Source organism: Stegostoma tigrinum, chromosome 29, assembly GCF_030684315.1.
Source record: "Stegostoma tigrinum isolate sSteTig4 chromosome 29, sSteTig4.hap1, whole genome shotgun sequence".
Classification (NCBI taxonomy): Eukaryota; Metazoa; Chordata; class Chondrichthyes; order Orectolobiformes; family Stegostomatidae; genus Stegostoma; species Stegostoma tigrinum.
The window spans coordinates 40,538,418-40,564,909 of NC_081382.1; the positions used below are offsets into that span (position 1 = coordinate 40,538,418).

General features: G+C 49.2%; 1 protein-coding gene across 3 annotated transcripts in view; it reads left to right on the top strand.

Moving 5' to 3' along the window:
• The window catches only part of pip5kl1 (phosphatidylinositol-4-phosphate 5-kinase-like 1), a 65,035-nt gene extending 39,069 nt beyond the window's left edge, over positions 1–25,966 (top strand). For 2 of the 3 annotated variants that reach the window (XM_059638249.1, XM_059638248.1), the window contains exons 3-10: positions 6,401–6,451; positions 7,886–8,040; positions 8,432–8,556; positions 15,132–15,166; positions 19,599–19,654; positions 20,565–20,677; positions 21,783–21,945; positions 25,520–25,966. In XM_059638249.1, the coding sequence (XP_059494232.1) occupies positions 6,401–6,451; positions 7,886–8,040; positions 8,432–8,556; positions 15,132–15,166; positions 19,599–19,654; positions 20,565–20,677; positions 21,783–21,945; positions 25,520–25,946 (1,125 nt within the window). In that variant the 3' untranslated portion in view covers positions 25,947–25,966. Of the gene's footprint in view, positions 1–6,400; positions 6,452–7,885; positions 8,041–8,431; positions 8,557–14,548; positions 14,813–15,131; positions 15,167–19,598; positions 19,655–20,564; positions 20,678–21,782; positions 21,946–25,519 lie in introns of those variants that run through there. The other variant, XM_059638250.1, reaches the window with a different exon arrangement.
• The last annotated feature ends 526 nt before the right edge of the window (positions 25,967–26,492 follow it).

A 26,492-nucleotide genomic window follows, 5' to 3' on the forward strand; every position in this document is an offset into this window, starting at 1 on the left:
GGTTGTTATTGCGGGGATGGGGTGTGAGGGATGAGTTGCGGGAAATGTGTGAGACACGGTCGAGGGCTTGGAAGGTGTTGGGTGTAGAAACGTACAAACTGGGAGCAAGGGTAGGGCCACTCAGCCCCTTAAGCCTGTTCTGCCATTCACTATGAGCTTGGCTGATCGTCCATCTCAACACAAACTGCCCCCATTCTTTCTGTACCCGTTGATTCCTTTAATATATAGAAATATATCAAATTTTTTTTGGTTTAGTCAGTGATCCATAGCCATCTGCGGTAGCAAATTTCACAGTTTGGCCACCCTCTGAGTGAAGAAATGTTCCCTACTCTCGGTCCTTTCTCCATAGTTTGAGACGGTGACCCCTCGTTCTAGATTCCCCAACCAAGGGGGGAAACATCCTCCCTGCAACAGGGCACACCAGCTCTATTTGTCTCCAAAAAGCCAATGACAGGGGTGTAGCGCGTGAAGTGGTTGGAGACAGGATGGTCACATGATGGGATTCCTGAAATGTGTCTGGCCAGCAGTGGGAGTGAGGAGATTGGCAACAGGCCAATGACGTGGCAGCTCCATGAACAGATCCATCTGGAGTTTACGAATTCCAGAGAGGTCGTGGGCTTCTTCTTATGGGGGACCTTGCATCCCCTGCACTCATACCAAACCCAGCTCTGTACCAGACAGTCGGTGAGGTCTTGCAGTGATTGAGTTGGTCATCTGCTGATCCAGCAAGTCAATTCATTTTGCATCATGCAACCAATGTTTCACTGGCATAGTTGCAAGAGTGAACATTCCTGTTTATATTTGGTGGAAGCCCAAACGTGTGGAAGTTACTGGAGAGACCCACTGGCTGGGTCTATCAGTCTGAAAACCACCCAAAGGAAGTCCTTCATGAGAAGAGTTTCCAAACAGTCAATGGAAATGTTCACCATTTTTGAAGAAGTGTTCCACACAGATCAATAAAGTGTAGTTACATAGGGAAGTGGGACAAAATTAGGATGTTCTGTTGTCCCACAATAAAAGGGGATATAGTGGACCAGTAGTCAACCCAGAAGCCCAGAGTCAATATGGTGCAGAGCTGGATGAACACAGCAGGCCAGGCAGCATCAGAGGAGCAGGAAAGTCGATGTTTCAGGTCAGGACCCTTCCTCAGGACTGGAGCTGTTGGGACGGAGCTCGGAAATAAATAGAGTGTGGGGTTGTGGGGCTGGGGTAAGGTAGGTGGGATGGTGGTGAGTCAGTGCGGTTTGGAAGTGGTAGGGACTGGCCTGTGGGAGGGATAGGGCAGATAGCTGGGGGAGAAGATGGACAGAGATTGTAGGAACTGCTGATACCGAAGCCTGAGATAAGGAAGTGAGGAGCTGGAGAAACAGAGCAGGCCAAGCAGCATCAGAGGACATGGACAGGTTGAGTCAGGTCAAGGAGGCAGGGATGAGAGGGTGGGTTGGACATGGAATGAGGCCAGGGGTGGGACATTTTAAAACTGGTGAATTTCGTGTTTAGGCCATGGAGCTGTAGGCTCCTGAGGTGGAATATGAGGTGCTGTTCCTTCAGATTGTGCATGAGGTCATTGTGGCACTGGAGTATCTCCGAGATCCAGAAGCCCAGTCTGACTCTCTGGGGCCATGGGTTCAAATTACACCAAGGCAGCTGGTGGAATTTAAATTCAATTCAAAAAGCAAAGAAAAAGGCCCTTCAGCCCATCATACCCACGTCATCATGAAGGACTTGCCTACCTTAGTCCCATTTTCCAGCTATTGGCTCTTAACCTTGTATGCCTGTAGCATTTTAAATATTGATCTAAATATTTGCTTAAGTGCCCTATCTCTACGACCCTTTTAGACAGTAAATTCCAAATACCCACAACCCTGTAGGTGAGAAAAGCCTTCCTTTATTCCCCTCTAAACCTCCCGTCCTTCGTCTTAAATCTATATCCTCTGGTTGTTGATCCCTTGATGAAGGGGAAATATTCCTATCTATCCTATCTATGCCCTTCATAATTTTATGCACTTTGGTCAAGTATACCCTCAGCCTTCTTTGCTTTACAGAAAAAAGCCCCAGCCCATCTCGTCTGTCTTTACAGCTGAATCACTCCAGCCCAGGCAACATCCTGGTAAATCTCTTCCGAACCCTCCCCAGTGCAATCACTTAGTCATTAGAGTCATCAACATACACAACATGGATACAGACCCTTCGGTCCAACTTGTCCATGCTGACCAGATATCCTAGATTAATCTTGTCCCATTTGCCAGCATTTGGCCCTCTAAACCCTTCCTATTCATATCCCCATCCAGATGCCTTATAAATGTTGTAATTATACCAGCCCCCACCACTTCACATCCTTCCAATAGTATGGCAGCCAGGACTGCACACAGAACTCCAGCTGCGGCCTAACTAATATTACATACAGCGTCAACATAACAATTCTGCTCTTGTTTTCAATGCATCGATGAATAAAGGTGACTCCCCCTTCTGTCTTCTTAACTCCAGTGCCCTTCTGATCGATCGTGGTGGCTGAGTACGTCACATTAGCACAGTCTAGCCTTACATTTCCCAGCTTGGTCAATGGCGAGGTGTATTGATTACAGCCTTTCAAATGCCCATATGACCATACGACATAGGAGTGGAAGTATGGCCATTCGGCCTATCGAGTCCACTCCGCCATTTAATCATGGCTGATGGGCATTTCAACTCCACTTCCCTGCACTCTCCCCGTAGCCCTTGATTCCTTGTGAGATCAAGAATTTGTTGATCTCTGCCTTGAAAGCTTTTAATGTCCCGGCCTCCACTGCACTCCGTGGCCCACCACTCTCTGGCTGAAGAAATGTCGTCTCATTTCCGTTTTAAATTTACCCCCTCTGATTCTAAGGCTGTGCCCACGGGTCCTAGTCTCCCTGCCTAACAGAAACAACTTCCCAGCGTCCACCCTTTCTAAAAAGGTTTGTGTTAGGTTAGGTCGACAGAAACAGTTTAGTCTGCTGGAGACCATCAAGAACAAGGCAAGATCAATCAATCATAGAATCCCTACAGTGTGGAAACAGGGCTTTCGGCCCAACAAATCCACACCGACCCTTGGAGCATCCCACCCAGACCCATGTCTCTAATCTACACATCCCTGAACACTACGGGCAACTTAGCACGGCCAGTCCACCTAACCTGCACATCTTTTGACTGTGAGAGGAAACAGATGGGTCTAGTTTGAGAGCCTGAATGTTTAGGAAGGGAAAACCAGGCAGCACCCTTTCACACAGACTCATGGAAATCTGGAATTCACCTCCCCAAAGGACTTTGGGTGGTGTGGTTGGGTTGGGGGTAGGAGGTTGTATCAGTTGACATTTTTAAGATGTAGAGGTGCTGGTGTTGGACTGGGGTGGACAAGGTCAGAAATCACATGACACCAGGCCATAGTCCAACAGGTTTATTTGAAAACACAAGCTTTCAGAGCCTCGCTCCTTCTGAAAGTCTCAGCACTAATAGCTGAAGAAGGAGCGAGTCTCCAAAATTTTGAAGACTAAGATCAATTGATCAATCTCAGCAGCATCTGTGAAGTGAGAAACAGTTAACATTTTAGGTCCAATTTGCCTGCTCTTGTTGTGAAGAATTTTTGCTTTTAATTGATTGATCTTCGTTGGTAGAGGAATAGGGAGCAAACGTGGCAGAATGGGATTGAGGTATAGGTCAACCAGGAGCTGACTGAGTGATAGAACAAGCTAAAGAGACTGAATGGCCTCCTGTTCCAAATCTAGTCACAGTTGCACATTGGTACTTGCAAGGTACAGTTTGAATTTGTCGCGCTCTCTAGTAGTGACCCGATCCTTTTGTTCTGCTAACAGATGACTTATCTCACTGACAATGCCTCATTGGAAATCTGAAATTTGGCCCATTCTCCTTGTTGACAAGAGACTTTTGAATGCCCCAGGGGTTAAAATGCCCTGTTATTACAGCTGTATTTTCTCCTGTGGTTACAATGTTATTATCAACATAATAAAGCCATATAATGTCTTAACACCCCACAGGAATGCATTGGACGTTTCTGAACCAGCTTAAGGCCTGGAGTATTAATCAAGCTGATATTGATAAATAAATATTTGTTGATCACCACATAGTGAGAGGAGGAGGACATTCAGCCCCTCACACCGATTCTGCCCCTCAATTAGATTATGGCTGATTATCACAACTGTCTTTTCCCAGCTTAGTTTCATTATCCATTAATTGCCTCTCCTTATAAAAGCATTTGCATCAAGTGTAGACCAGTTATGGGACTACAACAACTGTAAGACACAGGCTTGGCTTCCCAATGTAAAAGGGGGAGATTTGATCAAGGTGCTCAAAACCATGAGGGTAATTAATCGAGTAATAGAAAGTCTTCCCAGTGACAAGACATAAGGACAAGGAGTAGGCACAGACCATTTTGGCCCAAGCCTATTCTGTCATTCAGCACAACCGTTGTTGATCTCGGGCTTCCCCTTCACCTTCTCTGACTGCTCTCCATATGTCTTGCTTCCCTGAGAGATCAAAGACCTGTCTACCCCCACCTTCAATGTACTCAACAGTGGAGCATCCCCGACCCTGTAGGGTACAGAGATCCATCAGCAGTGACCAGTGGTGTGCCCCAAGGGTCAGTGTTGGCTGTACTGCTTTTAGTCCTTTATATAAATGACTTGGGTGTGAACAGAGGTAAGGTATGGAGATAAAGTTTGCAGATGACACCAAAATCAGCGGTGTAGTGGACAGCGAAGAAGGTTACCTCCGAGCAAAACAGGACCTTGGTCAGATGGGCCAATGGGCCGAGGAGTGGCAGATGGGGTTTAATTTAGGTAAATGTGAGGTGCTGCATTTTGGAAAGGCAAATCTGGGCAGAACTTTTAAACTTAAAGGTAAGGTCCTGGGGAGTGTTGCTGAGCAAAGAGACCTTGGAATGCAGGGTCATCGTTCCTTGAAAGTGGAATCACAGGTGGATAGGATAGTGAAGGAGACATTTGTAACGCTTGCCTTTATTAGTCAGTGCATTGAGTGTAGGAGTTGGGAGGGTCATGTTGTAGCTGTACAGGACAACAGTAAAGATAACACAGTGTGAAGCTGGAGGAACACAGTAGCTCCTCACTGCGTTATTTCTGACTCCAGTTCTTACAATCACTGTACAGGACATTGGTGAGGCCGATTTTGGAATACGGTGCACAGTTCTGGTCTCCCTGCTAGGGGAAGGATGCTGCAAAAGTTGAAAGAATTTATAAAAGATTTACAAGGACATTGCCAGGGTTGGAGGGTTTGAGCTATTCGGGGAGGCTGAATAGGCTGGGGCTATTTTCCCTGGAGCACCAGATACTCAGGGACGCCCTTATGGAGGTTTATATAATCATGAAGAGCATGGATAGAAAATATGTTTACCCCCAGGGCGGGGGAGTCCAAAACTAGAGGGGCATAGGTTTAAGGTCAGAAGGGAAAGATTTAGAAGGGACCTAAAGGGCAACTTTTTCGGGCAGAGAGTGGTCTGTGTGTGGAATGAGCTGCCAGAGGAAGTGGTGGAGGCTGGTACAATTACAGCATTTAACAAGCATCTGGATGGGTTTATGAATAGGAAGGGCTAGAGGGATATGGGCCAAATGCTGGCAAGTGGGAGACAACAAGGTGTGGAGCTGGATGAACCAGGCCAAATCCAGGATATCCAGTGAAGAAAAATGAGTTGGGCCGAAGGGTCTGTTTCCATGCTGTACATCTCAATGACTCTATGACTATAAGCACAGAACATGGATTGGAGGTGATTAGCAATGGACTGAAAGGGAGATGAGGACATTTGATTAAACAGTGAGTTGTTATGATCTTGAGTGTGGTGTCTGTGAGGGTGAAGGAGTCAGTTTCAAAATGACCTTCCAAAGGGAATTGGGTGAATACATGTAGGGAAAAAAATTACAAGCCTACGCAGAAAGGGGTGGGAGAAGAGGAATAATTGGAAAACTCTCCAGGAATTAGCTGGCCTCCAACTTTGTAGTAGTATTCGATGCTTCTAATCTAAAGGTTCCTTCTGGACTTGTCACTGTCACATTGCTCCGTGTGTGTGTGTGTGTGTCTATGTGTGTGTCTATGTGTGAGTGTTTGTGTGTAACTGTGTGTGTGTGTGTGTGTGTGTGTCTGTGTGTCTATGCGTGAGTGAGTGTGTGTCTGTGTGTGTGTGTGTGTGTCTGTGTGTCTGTGTGTGTGTGGGATCTTGCTGTCACAAATTGGTTCCTGCATTTCCTACATTCCAACACTATGGGACATGTTTGACCTTTAACCTTAAAGCTCTTTGTGGCATCCAGAGAAGTGGAAAGGTGTTATATAAATGCAAGTGTTTTTTTTGTACTGGACAGCAGGGTAACATTTGCCTGTTTGTACTTTCTTTTCTTTCTTCTCTTCTTTTGTTCAGGGCATCCTCAGTGACCCGGACTTTGGGGCTGTGCTAACCCAAATACACAAGGTAAGCCTTTCTGCTTCCTCTGTCTGAATTTGGGAAGAGCTATGCAGATAGGAGCAATCAATCTTTGGAGAACCAGTAGGACATTCATTCAGGATTGTCTCTGCACCTAGATAACAAAGTGTGGAGCTGGATGAACACAGCAGGCCAAGCAGCATCTCAGGAGCCAAAAACTGACATTTCAGGCCTGGACCCTTCAACAGACCCTCCATCTGATGAAGGGTCTAGGCCTGAAACGTCAGCTTTTGTGCTCCTGAGATGCTGCTTGGCCTGCTGTGTTCATCCAGCTCCACACTTTGTTATCTCTGGGTCCAGGCCTGAAATGTCAGCTTTTGGCTCCTGAGATGCTGCTTGGCCTGCTGTGTTCATCCAGCTCCACACTTTGTTATCTTGGATTCTCCAGCATCTGCAGTTCCCATTATGTCTTGTCTCTGCACCTAAGTTCTTCTTATGAGAATGTTAGAAGATTCTTCCTTAATGAGTAGGGTCCTTTCCTACAGCCCCCTTTTTCCTGAGGAGATCATTGCTAATCACACTTTGTGTTTCAATGCATTTGTCTATGAGCTAGTAATGTAATTCCTTCTTCCTGAATTCTGTGCCTGAATGTAGATCTGACCCACAGCGCCCTGGCCTCTCCCAGGGTAGCGGGAAGAGGCAGGTCCCGAAACAAGCCCAAATGGAGATCAAACTCCATCTGTCAGCCCTGAAGAGATCTACACCAGCCTTCCACCCAACTGAGCTAGACCCACCACAGTCAGCAGACCGTTTTACCTGCAGCTTGTAGCCTAGAGCTCTGGGCCACTGCGGTAGAAGGTCCACTTTCTTCCCATCACAACTTACTGGGAATCTCAAGATAATACAATGTGAGGCTGGATGAACACAGCAGGCCAAGCAGCATCTCAGGAGCACAAAAGCTGACGTTTCGGGCCTAGACCCTTCATCAGAGAGGGGGATGGGGAGAGGGAACTGGAATAAATAGGGAGAGAGGGGGAGGCGGACCGAAGATGGAGAGTAAAGAAGATAGGTGGAGAGAGTGTAGGTGGGGAGGTAGGGAGGGGATAGGTCAGTCCAGGGAAGACGGACAGGTCAAGGAGGTGGGATGAGGTTAGTGGGTAGCTGGGGGTGCGGCTTGGGGTGGGAGGAAGGGATGGGTGAGAGTAACACCAGCCACAGTCTTCAGTTGGATGGTCCTACAAGTTTAGAAGCTGCCACCTTTTAGCTATGTTATGAATGCACCTTCTGTGTCTCTCAAACCCTGGAGTGGGACTCAAAGCCAGATGATGCAAGTTATTGATTGTGCAATGTTGAGGTTTTGCTGTTTTCAGCGCAATGCTGAATTAATGAAGGGAGGAAGTAATTTAAGGCTGTCTCACAAGAGATGTTTAATGTTGTCCTCGTGTTAAGAAACTCAGATTGTCTGCCTGTTTTCTATCACAGGGTTTTGAGATGAAGACATTTGCAGGGCCTGTGTTTGCAAAGTTCCGGTCCATGCTGGGCATGAATGAGACAGAATACCAGCAGTCCCTCAGTTCCGAAGGATTCTACCTTCAGTTCATTAGCAACTCCAAGAGCAAAGCCAACTTTTTCCTTACGTGAGTAAGATTGGCATGCGTGGAGAACGGGTATTTGAAGGACCGGAGCGTCCTGAAGCTGTAGCAGAATCGGTAACAAAAGAACCAGATCGCTCCCCGAGCAGAGTGACACGCTCCCCGTGTACAGTGACTCTGTCCCCTCGCACAAGAGACCCTCCTCCCTCACGGAGCCACACACGCCCTTGTGGACTTAATCATTCCACGGGCAGAGTGACTGGCTCCTCTCCCCACCCCTCGGTCCTCATCCCCCCAACCCCATCCATACCCTGGAACCCACCAGCTCTGCACAGAACGGGCCAGCACAGTGGGAAGTGAGCTGCTGATTTCTAAGAGAATTTTGCTAAATTTTCTTAATTAATCTACTTAATTTGTCTTAATTTGACACACTCAGAAATGACAAGAGGATTTTCCTGAAAACTCAGGAGAAGAGAGAGATAAAGTTTCTGCTATCGAACCTGCGGTCCTACATTCAACACATGGAGAAATACCCACATTCACTACTCGTCAAGTTTCTGGGTAAGAGGAGCATCACAGTTTTAATAAAGGAGCTCCCCCCAGGGCCTGAGTTAAAGGCTGTGTTTAATCAAGGGGTAACGACCAGACAAGGTCATCACAGAGTGGGGTATCTCACTTGCAGTATCTCACTCAGAGATAGCAGTAACTGACGATGCAGGAGTCAAAGATAACACAGTGTGGAGCTGGAGGAACACAGCAGGCCAGGCAGCATCAGAGGGGCAGAAACGTCAGCATTTCGGGTTGGGACCCTTCATCAATTCTGATGAAGGTTCCTGACCCAAAACGTCAGCTTTCCTGCTCCTCTGATGCTGCTGGGCCTGCTGTGTTCCTCCAGCTCCACACTGTGTTATCTCTGACTCCTGCATCGTCAGTTACTGCTATCTCTGAGTGACCAGACAAGGTCCATTGTCAATCTTTAGTCTGTCCTGCTTCAGTTGACCATGAGGGGGCAGTAGAATTGTTGTTGGGATTAAAAAAAGATTGAGCCTCCCTCCATTTCATCCAATGAGTCTCGTTGTAAAGTGCATCTTCATCAATCTTTTGCAGAATATTACAGTTCAGAAACAGGCCATTCAGCCCATCTGCTACATGCCACCGAGTGTCTCACAAGAAACCAAGAAATAGGAGCAGGAGGATACCATTCAGCCCATCGAGCCTGCACTGCCATAGATGATTGGAGGGTTCATCTACCCTTTCGCATCCTCTTCCCCATTTCTCAATTCCCTGAGACAAAAGCCCAAACTGTCCTGACCTCAAAAACACCCAACGACAGAGCATCAACAAAACTTTGAGATACAGTTTTGGATTCACAGCCTTTAAATGAAGAAATTTCTCTTTATCATTTGTCTTAAGACAGTACCCAGCTGCCCCCACCCTGCTTTAGATTTCCCTTATTCACAGAAACAATCTCACCTGTACTTAATACAAATTACTATTTATTGCAAATAAATTGATTCTTATTACATGTAAACAATAATGAACTGTCAGCATATACCTCCACCAGTTAAAACCCTATTCCCCCCCTTTATAAAGTCCCCCATTCCACACAAATAGTCTTACAGGCAGGTTAACACAAACAGAAATTGCTGGAAGAGCTCAACTGGCCTAGCAGCATCTCGAGTTCTGAGGAAGGGTTACTTGACCCAAAGCATTAACGCTGATTTCATAGAATCTCTACAGTGTGGAAGAAGGCCATTCAGCCCAACAGGCCCCTGACCCAGACCGTCTCCCTAAAACTCTGTACTTTCCATAGCTAATCCACTCATGCCTGGACGTAATGGGCAATTTAGCATGGCTAACCCATGCTAACCTGCACATCTTTGGACTGTGGGAGGGAACCGGAGCACCCGGAGGAAACCCACGCAGACACGGGGAGAATGTGCAAACTCCGCACAGACAGTCATCTGAGGCTGGAATTGAACGTCAGCCCCTGGCGCGAAGCACTGAGCTACCGCGCCACCCCTTTCTCTCCACAGATGCTGCCAGACTTGCTGAGCTTTTCCAGCAATTTCAACTGTGTATCTGGTTCACAGCATCCACATTTCTTCCAGTTACAAAAAAGACACGGGTGCGATGGGTGGAAGGAAAGACTGGGAAGGCAGTTCTATAGTCCCTATTCACAGGGTTCTCTAAGATGGCCCTTTTGTCTTGTCAGAACATGAGGTTCCTTGATTCTCTTTCTCTAATTACTTTTACTTCCTTACAGAAGGCACAGGGTGGCTGGATCATATTTAGGAAGACTCTGCCTTATTGGTTAAGAGCCACAGTTTACGCTGATTGCTGAGGCAAAATGTATCGGCTTTCATCGGGCTTAAGATGGCTTTTACTCCAAAGAAAAGGGGCAGTACAAGGATGCAGAAGTATTGCTACGTTACAAAAACCCTGGTTAGGCCCCATGTGGAGCAGATCTGGGCAATACACCTTGGGAAGGCTTGAACTGTATAGAATATCGTTTATTGCCACGTGTTCTCCAGTACAGAAGTACAGGGGCACTGTGAAAAGTTTTTACAATGCTGCCTCTAAGGGCACCATCTTAGGTCCAAGTACCCAGATAGGCTGACCTTCGAGGGAGTACAATGTGGGTTCACGAGAATGACACCTGGATTTTAGGGGCTAAGTTATGTGGAGAAGTTATAAGAATTAAGCCTGCTTTCTGTGGAATTTAGAAGGTTAAGGGGTGACCTGATTGAAGTCTACCAGATATTAACAGCAAAGGCAGGTTGGATAAAGTTAATCCATTTGCATTGGTTGGAGATTCTTCACTGGGGTCACCGATCCTCCAGAATTAAGTTGCATTCTCCAGGACTGAAGAATTAATCCCCTGGATAACGAAGGGGGAATTTAAAAAAATAGTATTTTTTTTAATGGTCTCCTTCAAATGATTATGTTTATTAGTTACAAATCTGTTGGAGTTGGGGTAGTTTTTGAACAAAGGGATTTGATCGAGCCAGATGTTTGGAGGCAGAGATGAAATCTCCAGGAATGCGTCTAATCCGAATGGGTAATCCTGCTCTCTACCTTCCCACTTTTAAGACGTTGTTTACAACCTAACATATCCTATTGATCAAACTTCTCACCATCTGCCCAGATGCTGCTTCATGCAGCTCACCATTAGTGTCTATCTGACCTTGTGGGTGCTTTTACAATGACAAAGTTGCTACGTAAATGCAGGTGGTTACCGTATGTTCCTGATCATCGCCATTTAACTATTCTGCAGCAGCGAAGGGACAAGTTTGTTATTGTAACTGGTCCACCAGGGAACAGCTGTCATTCACTTGCAGTGCACTGCGCAAGGGGGAGATTTATTTACTAATTTCCTGATTAGTGCCACAAGAGATGTGTTTTTCTTAAGAATACCCAGTACCCTGGGGAATTGTGTTGTTCTACATCCCACATCAGGAGGGTCTAAATGATGCTTCCAGGAGTCAAACTGTCGTCATTGATGAGGTTCTTTGAAACTTTGAATCCTAAAAGTGCCTGATAATTGTTCCCTGGTACCCACGATCTTGCACAGGTTAAATAATTGGCATGGCTACGCACTGATTCATTGTGCGTAAACAGGCCTGTAACATCCCTCTGTAAATGATAAACATTTGCAACAGCATCACTCACACTATGCTGAGCAGTCTCCTCCAGGGCTGCACTTTCTGACTTAATGTCCTGACCCAGGGGTAGCGCAGGGGACCAGCACCCAGGCTAACCACTCCCCACGTCTGATCCTAGTCAGACACTATCAGTGAATCACTCCAGCCATTCCCAGGGGAGTGTGTCAGTATTTACAGGAAGAGCTGGGCCGAGGCGGGGGCGCGGTGTCAGTGTTTACAGGGAGAGCTGGGGGGGGGGAGTGAGTCAGTGTTTACAGGGAGAGCTGGGGGGCAATGTGTCAGTATTTACAGGGGTAGCTGGTGGGGGGGAGTGTGTCAGTGTTTACAGGGAGAGCGGGGGGGGGAGTGAGTCAGTGTTTACAGGGAGAGCTGGGAGGGTAGTGTGTCAGTGTTTACAGGGAGAGCTGGGGGGGCAGTGTGTCAGTGTTTACAGGGAGAGCTGGGGGGCAGTGTGTCAGTGTTTACAGGGAGAGCTGGGGGGGGCAGTGTGTCAGTGTTTACAGGGGTAGCTGGTGGGGGGGAGTGTCAGTGTTTATAGGGGTAGCTGGTGGGGGGGGAGTGTGTCAGTATTTACAGGGAGAGCGGGAGGGGGAGTGAGTCAGTGTTTACAGGGAGAGCTGGGAGGGTAGTGTGTCAGTGTTTACAGGGAGAGCTGGGGGGGCAGTGTGTCAGTGTTTACAGGGGTAGCTGGTGGGGGGGGAGTGTCAGTGTTTACAGGGGTAGCTGGGGGGGGGGAAGTGTGTCAGTGTTTACAGGGAGAGCTGGGGGGGCAGTGTGTCAGTGTTTACAGGGGTAGCTGGTGGGGGGGAGTGTCAGTGTTTACAGGGGTAGCTGGTGGGGGGGAGTGTGTCAGTATTTACAGGGAGAGCGGGAGTGGGGAGTGAGTCAGTGTTTACAGGAAGAGCTTGGGGGGAGTGTGTCAGTATTTACAGGGAGAGCTGGGGGGGAGTGAGTCAGTGTTTACAGGGAGAGCTGGGGGGGCAGTGTGTCAGTGTTTACAGGGAGAGCTGGGGGGGAGTGTGTCAGTGTTTACAGGGAGCGCTGGGGGGCGCAGTGTGTCAGTATTTACAGGGGTAGCTGGTGGGGGGGAGTGTGTCAGTGTTTACAGGGATAGCTGGGGCGGGGGGAGTGTGTCAGTATTTACAGGGAGAGCGGGGTTAGGGAGTGAGTCAGTGTTTACAGGGAGAGCTGAGGGGGAGTGAGTCAGTGTTTACAGGGAGAGCGGGGGGGGCAGTGTGTCAGTGTTTATAGGGGTAACTGTGGGGGAGTGTGTCAGTGTTTACAGGGAGCGCTGTGGGGGGCAGTGTGTCAGTATTTACAGGGGTAGCTGGTGGGGGGGAGTGTGTCAGTGTTTACAGGGATAGCTGGGGCGGGGGGAGTGTGTCAGTATTTGCAGGGAGAGTGGAGGGGGGAGTGAGTCAGTGTTTACAGGGAGAGCTGGGGGGGGAGTGTGTCAATATTTACAGGGGTAGCTGGGGGGGCAGTGTGTCAGTGTTTATAGGGGTAACTGGGGGGGAGTGTGTCAGTGTTTACAGGGGTAGCTGGGGCGGGGGGAGTGTGTCAGTATTTATAGGGAGAGCGGGGGCGGAGTGAGTCAGTGTTTACAGGGAGAGCTTGGGGGGAGTGTGTCAGTGTTTACAGGGAGAGCTGGGGGGGAGTGTGTCAGTATTTACAGGGGTAGCTGGGGGGAGTGTGTCAGTATTTACAGGGGTAGCTGGGGGCTGCAGTGTGTCAGTATTTACAGGGAGAGCTGGGGGGGAAGTGTGTCAGTGTTTACAGGGAGAGCTGGGGGGTGCAGTGTGTCAGTGTTTACAGGGAGAGCTGGGGGGTGCAGTGTGTCAGTGTTTACAGGGAGAGCTGGGGGGTGAGTGTGTCAGTGTTTACAGGGGTAGCTGGGGGGGAAGTGTGTCAGTGTTTACAGGGAGAGCTGGGGGGGGAGTGCGTCAGTATTTACAGGAGAGCTGGGACGGGGGAGTGTATCAGTGTTTACAGGGAGAGCTGGGGGGGTGTGTCAGTATTTACAGGGAGAGCTGGGGTGGGGGAGTGCGTCACTGTTTACAGGGAGAGCTGGGGGGGAGTGTGTCAGTATTTACAGGGACAGCTGGGTGGGCAGTGTATCAGTGTTTACAGGAGTAGCTGGGGGGGAGTGTGTCAGTGTTTACAGGGAGAGTTGGGGTGGGGGGAGTGTGTCAGTGTTTACAGGGAGAGCTGGGGGGGAGTGTCAGTATTTACAGGGGTAGCTGGGGGGAGTGTGTCAGTGTTTACAGGGAGAGCTGGGGTGGGGGGGAGTGTGTCAGTGTTTACAGGGAGAGCTGGGGGTGTGTGTCAGTATTTACAGGGGTAGCTGGGGGGAGTGTGTCAGTGATTACAGGGAGAGCTGGGGGAGTGTGTCAGTATTTACAGGGAGAGCTGGGGGGGTGTGTCAGTATTTACAGGGGTAGCTGGGGGGAGTGTGTCAGTGTTTACAGGGAGAGCTGGGGGTGTGTGTCAGTATTTACAGGGGTAGCTGGGGGGAGTGTGCCAGTGTTTACAGGGAGAGCTGGGGGGGAGTGTGTCAGTATTTACAGGGGTAGCTGGGGGGAGTGTGTCAGTGTTTACAGGGAGAGCTGGGGATGTGTGTCAGTATTTACAGGGGTAGCTGGGGGGAGTGTGCCAGTGTTTACAGGGAGAGCTGGGGGGGAGTGTCAGTATTTACAGGGGTAGCTGGGGGGAGTGTGTCAGTGTTTACAGGGAGAGTTGGGGTGGGGGGAGTGTGTCAGTATTTACAGGGATAGCTGTGGGGGTGTGTCAGTATTTACAGGGACAGCTGGTGGGTGGACAGCGTGCTGGTATTTACAGGGAATCCTGGAATGGGAATAATGCCTGGGAAATGCCAGCGTTGTACCATCTCCCAGGGAACAGTGCCTCCTGTAAATACTGACACACTTTCAGAGACCGCTTTGTTTACTGAAAGTCTTTCATATGAGCATAAAACAACTGAAATATTGTGCCAGTCTGCAGTTAAACCTCCTGGTGTCTGACAGTGATAGGATCAGGATCACTATCCTGTTTGAATGCTTCTTGTTCCACTCCTGTTATTGAACAACACAAACGTCAAAGTGTAGAAATAGAAAGGATGTTTCCCCTCTAGAAAGAGAGGTCATAGTTTTAAGGTAAGGAACAGCAGATTTAAAACAGATGAGGAGAAATTACTTCCCTCAAAGGTTGTGAATTCAGTCCCTCGGAGTGTGGTGGATGCTGGGACACTGAGTCAGCCTAAGAATGAGCTGGACAGGTTTTAATTAATGAAGAGTTATCGGGCACAACCAGGAAAGTGGGATTGAGGCCTAGCTGAGATTAGCCCATGATCATACTAAATGGTGGAGCATGTTTGAGGGGCTGAATGGCCTCTTCATGCTTCTCGTTCTTCTGTTCTAATGTTGTCTTGCTTATGACTGTTTGATTTTGAGGTGTGCTCCTCTTTTCCTGCAGGTGTTCACAGTATCAAGATTGCCCATGGGCAGAAGGTGAGTTGGTCCCCACTCTCTCCAATACACTCTGCTGGACCCTGTTTAAACAACATCAACTTCACCCCAGACCATTCCTGCCAGGCAGCTTGAGGCTAATTTTACTAAACGGGCATCATCCTGAAAGTCAGACCACCCCCCCCCCGATTCCTGACAGAGGTCTGGTGGAAAAGCTCAGCAGGTCCGACAGCATCTGTGGAGAGAAACCAGAGTTAACGTTTCCAGTCCAGTGACCCTTCCTCAGAAGTGAAACGGTAACTCTGATTTCTCTCCACAGATGCTGCTGAGCTCTTCCAGCAGCTTCTGTTCTTGTTTCCGACTTACAGCCTCCGCAGTTCTTTTGGATTTTTTTTTTCTCTTTCGGTTCTCGATCCCGGTTTTCAAATCCCTTCCTGGTGTCACATTGAAACCGCACATTGCAAACCTTTACGCATGCTGGAGGGCGTTATTTAAACATGGAGAGAAAGCAGGGAAATGGCACCAAGTCAGGGAGTTCATTCGGAGAGCTGGTTCATTCACAATTGCCACGCGTACTCAAGTGTGAAAGTACGGGGGCACAGTGAAAAGTGTATAACACCACCACACAAAGCACTATCATAGATACAAGTACATAGGTTACAGAATCTTCAGATCAAGGTACAAAAAATGAATAAAGTTAGGCACTGCAGTGATTATAATTTGGTATAAAACATACAAAGTAAGGTCAGAAGTTACCCATGGCAGACCTTGTTAGGTTTAAGTAGGAAAATGAAGAAATAAAGCAGAACCATAGAAGATAGGACCAGGAGGAGGCCATTCAGCCCTTTGAGCCTCCTCCACCATTCTTCAGGATCATGGCTGATCATCCAACTCAACAGCCTGATCCTGCTTTCTCCCCATAACCTTTGATCCCATTCTCCCCCAAGTGCTATATCTACTCACCTCTTGAATACAGTCAATGTTTTGGCATCAACTACTTCCTGTGGTGATGAATTCCACAGGCTCACCGCTCTTTGGGTGAAGAAATGACTCCTCACCTCCGTCCTGAATGATCTGCCCTGAATCCTCAGGCTGTGACCCCCTGGTTCTGGACACACCCATCATCGGGAACAACCTCCCTGCATCTACCCTGTCCACTCCTGTTAGAATTTTGTCAGTCTCTGTGAGATCCCCCCACCGCTTCATTCGTCTGAACTCCAGCAAAAACAATCCCAACCCAGTCAACCTCTCCCCATATGTCAGACCTGCCATCCCTGGTATCATGGACTCCCCAGCATCTGCAGTTCCCATCATCTCTCATCCCCGGAATCAGCCTGGTTTGAACAATATGGCAGGTATTTCTGGATATAATGCAGAAGGTGCAGGATCAGTTCATTCCAAAGAGGAAGAAACATCCTAAGGGGAGGCGGGGGCGGCCGTGGCTGACGAGGGAAGTTAAGGACTGTGTAAAGATAAAAGAGAAGTATAACATAGCATCGTGCTGAAAGTCAGACCCCCCTGATTCCTGACAGAGGCCCAGTTTCCCATTGCAGCATGGTCAGAGCTCCCTGTATTAGGGAGCAGAGGCAGGTGAAACCTCCCTCTCACCTAGCCTTTATAAAATTTGCTAATGTGGGCAACAGGTTTGGGACTGAGATAATGGGAACTGCAGATGCTGGAGAATCCAAGATAACAAAGTGTGGAGCTGGATGAACACAGCAGCATCTCAGCAGCACAAAAGCTGACATTTCGGGCCTGGACCCTTCGGGTCAGCTTTTGTGCTCCTAAGATGCTGCTTGGCCTGCTGTGTTCATCCAGCTCCACACTTTGTTATCTGAGGCCAGATTCACTGAGACAGAACCATTCCTGTAGAAACACTGTCCCCTGGTGACTGGATGTTGAATGACAGGCTCAAGGTCCAATTTGATTCTGATTGATAACAAAGTGTGGGGCTGGATGAACACAGCAGGACAAGCAGCATCTCAGGAGCACAAAAGCTGACGTTTCAAGCCTAGACCCTTCATCAGAGAGGGGGATGGGGTGAGGGTTCTGGAATAAATAGGGAGAGAAGGGGAGGCGGACCGAAGATGGAGAGAAAAGAAGATAGGTGGAGAGGAGAGAGATAATGGGAACTGCAGATGCTGGAGATTCCAAGATAATAAAATGTGAGGCTGGATGAACACAGCAGGCCAAGCAGCATCTCAGGAGCATCAAAGCTGACGTTTCGGGCCTAGACCCTTCATCCTGGATGAAGGGTCTAGGCCCGAAACGTCAGCTTTGGTGCTCCTGAGATGCTGCTTGGCCTGCTGTGTTCATCCAGCCTCAAATTTTATTATCTTAGGTGGAGAGGAGAGTATAGGTGGGGAGGTAGGGAGGGGATAGGTCAGTCCAGGGAAGACGGACAGGCGAAGGAGGTGGGATGAGGTTAGTAGGTAGGAGATAGAGGTGCGGCTTGGGGTGGGAGGAGGGGATGTGTAAGAGGAAGGACAGGTTAGGGAGGCAAAGACAGGTTGGACTGGTTTTGGGATGCAGTGGGTGGAGGGGAAGAGCTGGGCTGGTTGTGTGGTGCAGTGGGGGGAGGAGACGAACTGGGCTGGTTTAGAGATGCAGTAGGGGAAGGGGAGATTTTGAAGCTGGTGAAGTCCACATTGATACCATTGGGCTGCAGGGTTCCCAGGCGGAATAGGAGTTGCTGTTCCAGCAACCTTCGGGTGGCATCATTGTGGCACTGCAGGAGGCCCATGATGGACATGTCATCTAAAGAATGGGAGGGGGAGTGGAAATGGTTTGCTACTGGGAGGTGCAGTTGTTTATTGCGAACCGAGCGGAGGTGTTCTGCAAAGCGGTCCCCAAGCCTCCGCTTGGTTTCCCAAATGTAGAGGAAGCCACACCGGGTACAGTGGATGCAGTTCGTCCCCTCCCCCCACTGCACCACACAACCAGCCCAGCTCTTCTCCCCCACCCACTGCATCCCAAATCCAGTCCAACCTGTCTCTGCCTCCCTAACCTGTTCTTCCTCTCACCCATCCCTTCCTCCCACCCCAAGCCGCACCTCCATCTCCTACCTACTAACCTCGTCCCACTTCCTTGACCTGTCTGTCTTCCCTGGACTGACCTATCCCCTCCCTACCTCCCCACCTATACTCTCCTCTCCACCTATCTTCTTTTCTCACCATCTTCGGTCCGCCTCCCCCTCTCTCCCTATTTATTCCAGAACCTTCACCCCATCCCCCTCTCTGATGAAGGGTCTAGGCCCGAAACGTCAGCTTTTGTGCTCCTGAGATGCTGCTGGGCCTGCTGTGTTCATCCTGCCTCACATTTCGTTATCTTGGATTCTCCAGCATCTGCAATTCCCATTATCATTGATTCTGATTGTACAGGCCGATGGGGGTCGAATCCTCCCGCCATCCCATTGCAATACAACCAGCTGACAAGTTAGGATGTGGATTGCTAAATGCTGTATGACTCCACGATAGGTCATTTAGATGAGGAGGAATGTCCTCACCCAGAGTGTGGTGGGCCCCTGGAATTCTTGGACACAGAAAGTAGTTGAGGTCAAAACATCAAACATGTTCAAAGTTAAGTTAGATGCAGTTTTTAGCGTTAAAGCAGGCATGGGGAGAAAGCAGGAACTGAGTTGGATGATCAGCCATAATGGAGCAGTTTCGAAGGGCCGAGTGGCCTTCTCCTGCTCCCTGTTTTCTATGTTGGGTCTGATTCAGCAGCACCCAGCCCCCCGTGGGGACATCCGAGGCTCTGGAATCAGCAGCTGAGCGATGGGCGATGTGTATCAGGAGCCAAACTCCCTCTCCCTTCATAGGACAGCCAGCCCAGAGCCCCAGGTTAGGAAGCTGCCTCCTGGCTGCCCCAAGCAAGCACAGGGTCCCACAGTCCACAGGGGAAAGCCACAGCCTGAGATCTTACAACACAGGCTGGGCTGTCACAGCCCAAACGAAACACCCTCTGGAGCCACCGTTGCCAAACACAGCAGTTACTTCTAGCAGCAAAGTGGGAATGTGGAGGCTCTAAGCATGGATTCAGCAGTTACAATTCTTCCTTCGTCATCAACATCAACTGGCTAGTATGACACTTGTGTCCGTTCCTAATTACCTCTGAGAAGATGGTGGAGAGCCACTTCCTCAGATACAAACAACTGGCCTCTGAGCTATTTCAGAGGGCAGGTAAGAATCAGCCACGTTGCTGTGGGTATGGAGTCACGTGTAGACCACACTGCGTAAGCTTGGTTAGTTTCCTTCCTTAGAGGGCTTTCGTGACCCAGTTGAATTCTTATGATGATCCAGAGGTTCCTCACTTTTTTTAGTCACTGCAGATATATTTAGATCATCGAATTTAAATGCCCCAGCTACCCGCGGGTAGGATTTGAGGCTTAGTGTCCAGAGACGTGAGCCCAGTAACGTAAGCACTGTGACACTGTGCCCATCCTTCTGAACACATCAATGTCTTTTCTTGACAGAAGTACTTCATCATAATGCAGAGTGTCTTTTACCCTGATGAGAGAATCGTTGCCAGGTATGTATGTCACCGTTTGCGAACGGCTCTTTGAAGTCCAATCAGTTGAGTATTGGATGGGTTTCCACCAATGGGGTTTGTTCGAGTGTAAACTTCAGTCTAGGGTCTGTCCGCATGTTGAGTGGGCAGCTAGCTGGTACGGGTGGTTACCAGAATGTTAATGTCATAGTCTGTCAGATAGTTGGTCCCCAAGGGGAGAGTCTTATCGAGCTTTTTAGAGATGGGAGTACACACAGGAAGGATATTCCTGATGGCCAGGGAGTCCAGGACCAGGGGTAACGGTTTAAAGTTGCAGGTGCCAGAGGTATTGGTAGATAGAAGTACAGTTAGATAGAGGTAGAAGGCATTTGGACAGGTACATGGATGGGGAAGGTTTAGAAGGATATAGGTAAGTGAGTTAGGGAAACTTGGTTGGAGTGGACAAGCTGGACCGAAGGGTCTGTTTCCATGCTGTATGACTCTATCCAAGGTCATTTAGGAGCGAGATGAGGAGAAATGTCTTCGCCCAGAGAGTGGTGAGCCGATCACAGAAAACAATTGAGGCCAAACCTTGAAATATTTTCAAGAAAGAGTGAGAATGAGTCCTCGGAGCTAAAGGAATCAAAGAGTTTGGGGAGAAAGTGGGAACTGAGCTGGATGATGTTATTGAATATTGGAGCCGGGTTGAGGGGCCGATTGGCCTACTGCTGTTTCTGTTTTCTCTGTTTCCATGTTTCTGTTCTTCCACCATTCTCCAAACCAAGAGAATTACCAAACTTCAGATTCTCCATCTGCTCTGATGTAAAGTATTAGAATCCCATTGACTTCTCATTAATGGCTTTCTCACTCCGTGCCCTATCACCCTTCCATAGCCAGAGCCCCTAGGTGAGACAGAAAACACCCTGTTCAGGATTATTATTGCTTTCTCCAGGTATGACATCAAGGGCTGCCAAGTGAGTCGATGGACGGAGCCTGCTCCTGAGGGGAGCAATGTCATCGTGGTGCTCAAAGACCTGAATTTTGAGGGAAACACCATCAGCCTGGGTAAGGATCCATCTTATCCTGCTTCCGATCACAGCTTCCTTCCCTCCTCTAGAACCAGAAGGATACCATTCGGATCGGTGTGCATGTGCTAGCCCTCCGATTGAGCATCTCTCTGAGGGCCATTTTCTTCCAAATACTGAGTTGCTCATTTGAACAGCCAGTGCATGTAATAGGCTGAATGGCCTCCTCCCAGGTTGTAAAGCGTTCTGTGGCCTGGTGTCTTTGATGTTGGTTGCAGCTCCTATTTCTGAAATTGAGAACATTGGGATATGATGTTGTGCTGTCCCACTGAGTCTGCTGTTAAAGATGAGTCTGGTCTACAACACCCTCCGTATATAATGGTATAATGACCAGGCTCTGAAATGCACCAGGCATATAAATATAAACTTACAGGTTGGGAGTTCTGTGGTGAGTGGCTCACTTCCTAACAAACCTCCGCTTTACCCCCACTCCCACCCAACATCAACAAGGTACCAGTGCGGAGTATGATCACTTACCTGGATGAGTGCAGCTCCAACAACTCTGGGCCCCATGTAGGACCAAACAGGTCCACTCGGTTGGCACCACATCCACCACCTTAATGTTAAATCCCTCTACCACCGACACTCAGTAGCAGCTATGAATCCTCAACAAGGGGCGCTGCAGAAACTCACCAAGGGTTTCTCGGATAGCGCCTTCCAAACCCACAACCACTCCCATCTAGAAAGACAAGGGCAGCAGATGCATGGGAACACTAGCTCCACCCCCCCACCCCCCAACCCCCACCCCGCAACTTTCCTTCCAAGCCACTCACCATCCTGACTCTAAAACATAGCGCCATTCCTTCAGTGTCGCTGGGTCAAAATCCCGGAATTCCCTCCCTAAGGGCATTGTGGGTCAGCCCACAGCACACGGACTGCAGCGGGTCAGGAAGGTAGCTCACCCCCACCTTCTCAAGGGGGCAATTAGGGCCGGGTATTAAAGGCACCGACAGGCACATCCCATGAGTGAATCATTAAAGAAACAATGCCCTTTATGCTGCCGGTGAGTTTCTGAAGCTATGCGTGTTGGTATAGTTAAGTTTTCTTCCTGCACTGTTCTGGATTCTCGATGCATTCTGTTGCAGATCAGCAGCGGTCCTGGCTCGTTCGGCAGATGACCGTTGATACGGAGTATTTGAAAAGCCTCAATGTCCTGGACTACAGCCTCCTGGTGGCCCATCAGCCCCTGCACCTCGATGAGCGCCGCCAAAGCTGGTCCTTTGCAAATATCATTCTCCGAACAAAGAAGTAAGCAGATAATCCCGAGGTGGCCCATTCCTGGGGAACGCCTCCGTCCAGCTCCTAATCATAGCTTCTCTGCAGTGTGGAAACAGGCCATTCAGCCCATTGAGTCCATGCTGGCAGAGATCTGAAGAGCATCCCACCTAGACCCACCCCATAAACCCTACATTTTCCATATAACCCACCCTGACCTGCACATCTTTGGACAGTGGGAGGAAACCCACGCAGACACGGGGAGAATATGCAAATTCCACACAGACAGTCGCCTGAGGGTGGAATCGAACCTGGGTCCTTGGTGCTGTGACCACAGCTAACCACTGAGCCACCGTGCCACCCACTAATCTAGGTATCCATTAGCGGCTTTCAGCTCCATGGCAAATCTTCCTGCTCAGAGGATCGCTCTCTTTTTCTCAATTGCTGATTGTGAGTTCTATTTTATTCAGTCATGGGATGAGGGTGTCACTGGCCAGCCAACAGTTATTGCCCCATTCCTAATTGCCCAGAGGGCAGTTGAGTCAACTACATTGCTGTGGGTCTGGAGTCACATATAGACCAGACCAGGGAAGGACGGCAGTTTCGGAGATAATGGGAACTGCAGATGCTGGAGAATCCAAGATAACAAAGTGTGGAGCTGGATGAACACAGCAGGCCAAGCAGCATCTCAGGAGCACAAAAGCTTGTTTCATTCCCTAAAGGGCATTAGTGAACCAGATGGGTTTTTCCAACAATTGACAATGGATTCACGGTCATCATTAGATTCTTAACTCCAGATATTTACTAAATTCACATTCCACCGTCTGCTGTGGTGAGATTTGAACCGGGGCCCCAGGATGTTACCTGGGTCTCTGGATTAACAGTCTAGCAATAATACCACTAGGCCGTCGCCTCCCCTCCCTGGACCACTCCAGGGTCTTGAGCACAGATTCTAGGATTTCAGTCTGGTGCAGTGCCAAGGAGGTACGGCACTGTTAAAAGGCACTGTCATGTGGATGAGACATTGAACCGAGTGCCCTGTCTGTCCTATTGGATGGGCATGAAATGTCCTATGGCCACCATCTGGAAGACAAAGATAGGTGAAGTTGTGGATGGTGAGGAGGATTGTCTGAGGACACGGCAGGATGTAGATTGGAGGCTTGGGCAGAAAAACGGTAGATGGAGGTTAATCTGGACAAATGTGAGGTGGTGAATTTTGGAAGGTCACATACAGGTGGAAATCTTGCAGTGAATGGCAGAACCCTCAGCAGTATTGATATGCAGAGGGATCTGGGCATGCAGGTCCACAGATCACTGAGGGTAGCAGCGCAGGTAGATAATGTAGTAAAAGATGCCTATTCGCTTGGGAACCCTGCAGCCCAATGGTATCAATGTGGACTTCACAAGCTTCAAAATCTCCCTTCCCCCTACTGCATCCCAAAACCAGCCCAGCTCGTCCCTGCCTCCCTAACCTGTTCGTCCTTCCTCCCACTTCAACTCCACCCCCACCTCCTACTTACCAGCCTCATCCCTGCCTCCTTAATCTGTCCGTCCTCCCTGGACTGAGCTATCCCCTCCCTAACTCCCACCTACACTCACCTTTACTGGCTCCATCCCCACCTCTTTGACTAGTCTGTCTCCTCTCCACCTATCTTCTCCTCTATCCATCTTCTATGCACCTCCCCCTCCCTCCCTCTTTATTTCAGAACCCCCTCTCCCTCCCCCATTTCTGAAGAAGTGTCCAGATCCGAAACGTCAGCTTTCCTGCTCCTCTGTTGCTGCCTGGCCTGCTGTGTTCCTCCAGCTCTACACCTTGTTATCTATGACATATTTGCCTTTATTGGAAGGGGCATTGAGCATATGGATAGGCAGGTTATGCTGCAGCTTTATAGAACTTTCATTAGGCTGCACTTGGAATATTGCGTTCAGTTGTGTTCATCACACAACCAGAAGGATATGGAGAGGGTACAGAAAAGTTTTACCAGGATGCTGCCTGGTCTGGGGGGTTTTAGCTAAGAAGAAAGATTGAATAGACGGGTCTGTGTTCACTGCAATGCAGGAAGTTGAGGGGTGACCTGATAGATGTGAATGGCATGGTTAGGGTGGAAAGTGTGAGGCTTTTCCCAGGGTGGAGGGGTCAGTTACTAGGGGACGCAGGCTCAAGGTGCAAGGGTTGAAGTTTAACAGAAATGCATGAGGCATGTTTTTCACACAAAGGGTGGTGAGCGCCTGGAACGCGCTGCCAGGAGAGGTGGTGGAAGCAGGCGCAATAGCAGCTTTGAAGAAGCATCTGGACAAATCCATGAATAGGAAGGGAACAGAGGGATAGGGATTATCAATGACGCCAGTTTTAGTACGGAAGGGCAGAATGTGTCAGCGCAGATTTGAAGGGCCAAAGGGCCTGTTCCTGCACTGTATTGTTCTTTACTCTTTGATCAAGGGCTTCCCTCACATATTCTGAGTTCAATTCATTATTTATTTAGTGCTTTCAAGTCTCCAGAGCTGAGACATTACCTCTTTTGTTGAGTTTAAGGTCCACTACTGAGTCTGTAGAGGGGACACTCCTCAATGACGTTGAGACAGCATTGCTTCTACCTCTCTGTAAGTGCCTGTGGGGTTTGTACCCAAGGCCTCGGTGGTGATGTCTAACAGTGCAGGGGCCCCAGGCCCACATTCATCACAACTGTTCGCAGTCTGCCTTTTGACGCAAGGATCATGTGATTGACTTCCTGCCTTCCATGCCACCATGGGTGGTTATTGATGGATCTCGCTGAGGAAGGTTACCCCTAACGTAAACACTGACCCATTGGCGCGAAACACTCCTTCCCTCACCGTGCTGCCTGCCAATTGCCCTGCATCACAGGGTATGTTGGGAATGGTGTGTTGACCTTTATAGTGAGATGGTTTAAGGACAGGATCAGCAGTGTTTGGTTGCAATTATACAGGGCCATTGTGACCGCGCCTGGAATATTGTGTGCAGTTCTGGCCTCATTTTCTGAGAAAGGAAGGACTGGTGACAGAGGGAGTGCAACAGTGGTTGATCAGACCAGTTCCTGGGATGGCAGGACTGATGTCTGAAGGCAAACTGTGTTGGTTAAGATTACACTCACTGGAGTTCAGAAGAATGAAGTGGAAATCTCATAGAAACCTATAAGGTTCTAACAGGACTTGATGAAGGAGATACAGGAAGGGTGTTCCCAAACAGCAGGTAATCCAGAACCAGGGGCTATAGTTTAAGAATTTAGGGTAGGCCATTTAAGAGTGAGATAAGGAGAAATGTCTTCACCCAGAGAGTGGTGAGCCTGTGGAATTCTCTGTCACAGAAAGCAGTTGAGGCAAAAACATTGAATATTTTCAAGTAGGAGTTAGATATCGTTCTTAGGGACAAAGGGATCAAAGGGTCTGTGCAGAAAATGGGAATGAGGTACTGAGCTGGAAGATCAGCCATGCTTCTTTCGAATGATGCAGCAGTCTTGAAGGGCCGAATGGCCTACCCCTGCTCCTGTTTTCTATGAGTTCGATCTCGTCAAGAGTGCCTGATGTGACTGGGAGGTCTCGAGGTGGTAAAAGGCCCTATGTAAACACAGGTCTTTCCTCTCTCTCGCAGATCGATGACACGTAGTGCCAGCCCCTCAACCTTCGTGAGTAGCCCAGCACCGGGCCTAATGGAGGAGGATGCCACAGTGCTCGTGGCTGAGACGGTGAGTGGGACCAACGAGACCCACTTCAAGGAGATCCCTGAGGTCACTGTGACCACGAGGGACGGTAGCCTGGTCTCGGAGCTCGAGCTGGCAGACCCGACCACTCAGAACCGCAGGCTACTGCCCAACTTCCGGAACTCTCTGCACGTCATCGATGGGGCCCAGTCCCGCTACTTTGTGGGCATCATCGACATCTTCACTGTCTACGGCTTCCGCAAGAAGCTGGAACACCTTTGGAAATCCATCCGTTACCGGGGGCAGTCCTTCTCAACCGTCAGCCCGGACAAATACGCAAAGCGACTGTGCCAGTGGGTAGATGACCACACGGTGTAGACGGCCAGTTCAGGAGTGGGGTGGGGGAGATGGGGGTGGGCGGCACAGGGCGGGGCGGGCGGGGGTGAGGTTGTGTGTGGGAGAGTGGTTGGGGGAAGGGGGAAGAGGAGGGCACTGGGGAGGGTGGGCTTTGTCCCCAGCCCTACCCTCCCCCAGTCCCGAGCCCGAGCGCGGTCAGTGCCTTTCTGGAAGGTGTTGGAATTGTGGAAGGAAAAGGGCAATGCTGCAGGCTCTACACCGAGTTACATGCTCCAGGTCCTGGTGACCGGTGTGAAGCAGCAGCAGGTACGGGCCCTCTCTCTCAAAACCTGGCACCAGTGCTAGCTTTGGGAAATATCCACATCCCCCACAAATGCATGGGGAAGCCCCCGGCCTTTGCATGATCCTGCCGTCTGCCTTAATCAATCGGGGGGAGTAGGGGACACCGCTGAGCATTACTGCTGAGCTGTAGCCAAGTATAAAACCTAATCACTGCTGTGCAACATGTATAAAAGAACGGTTTCATTTTGTTTTATTGCTGTACATAACCAGGAACGCCAGAGTTAC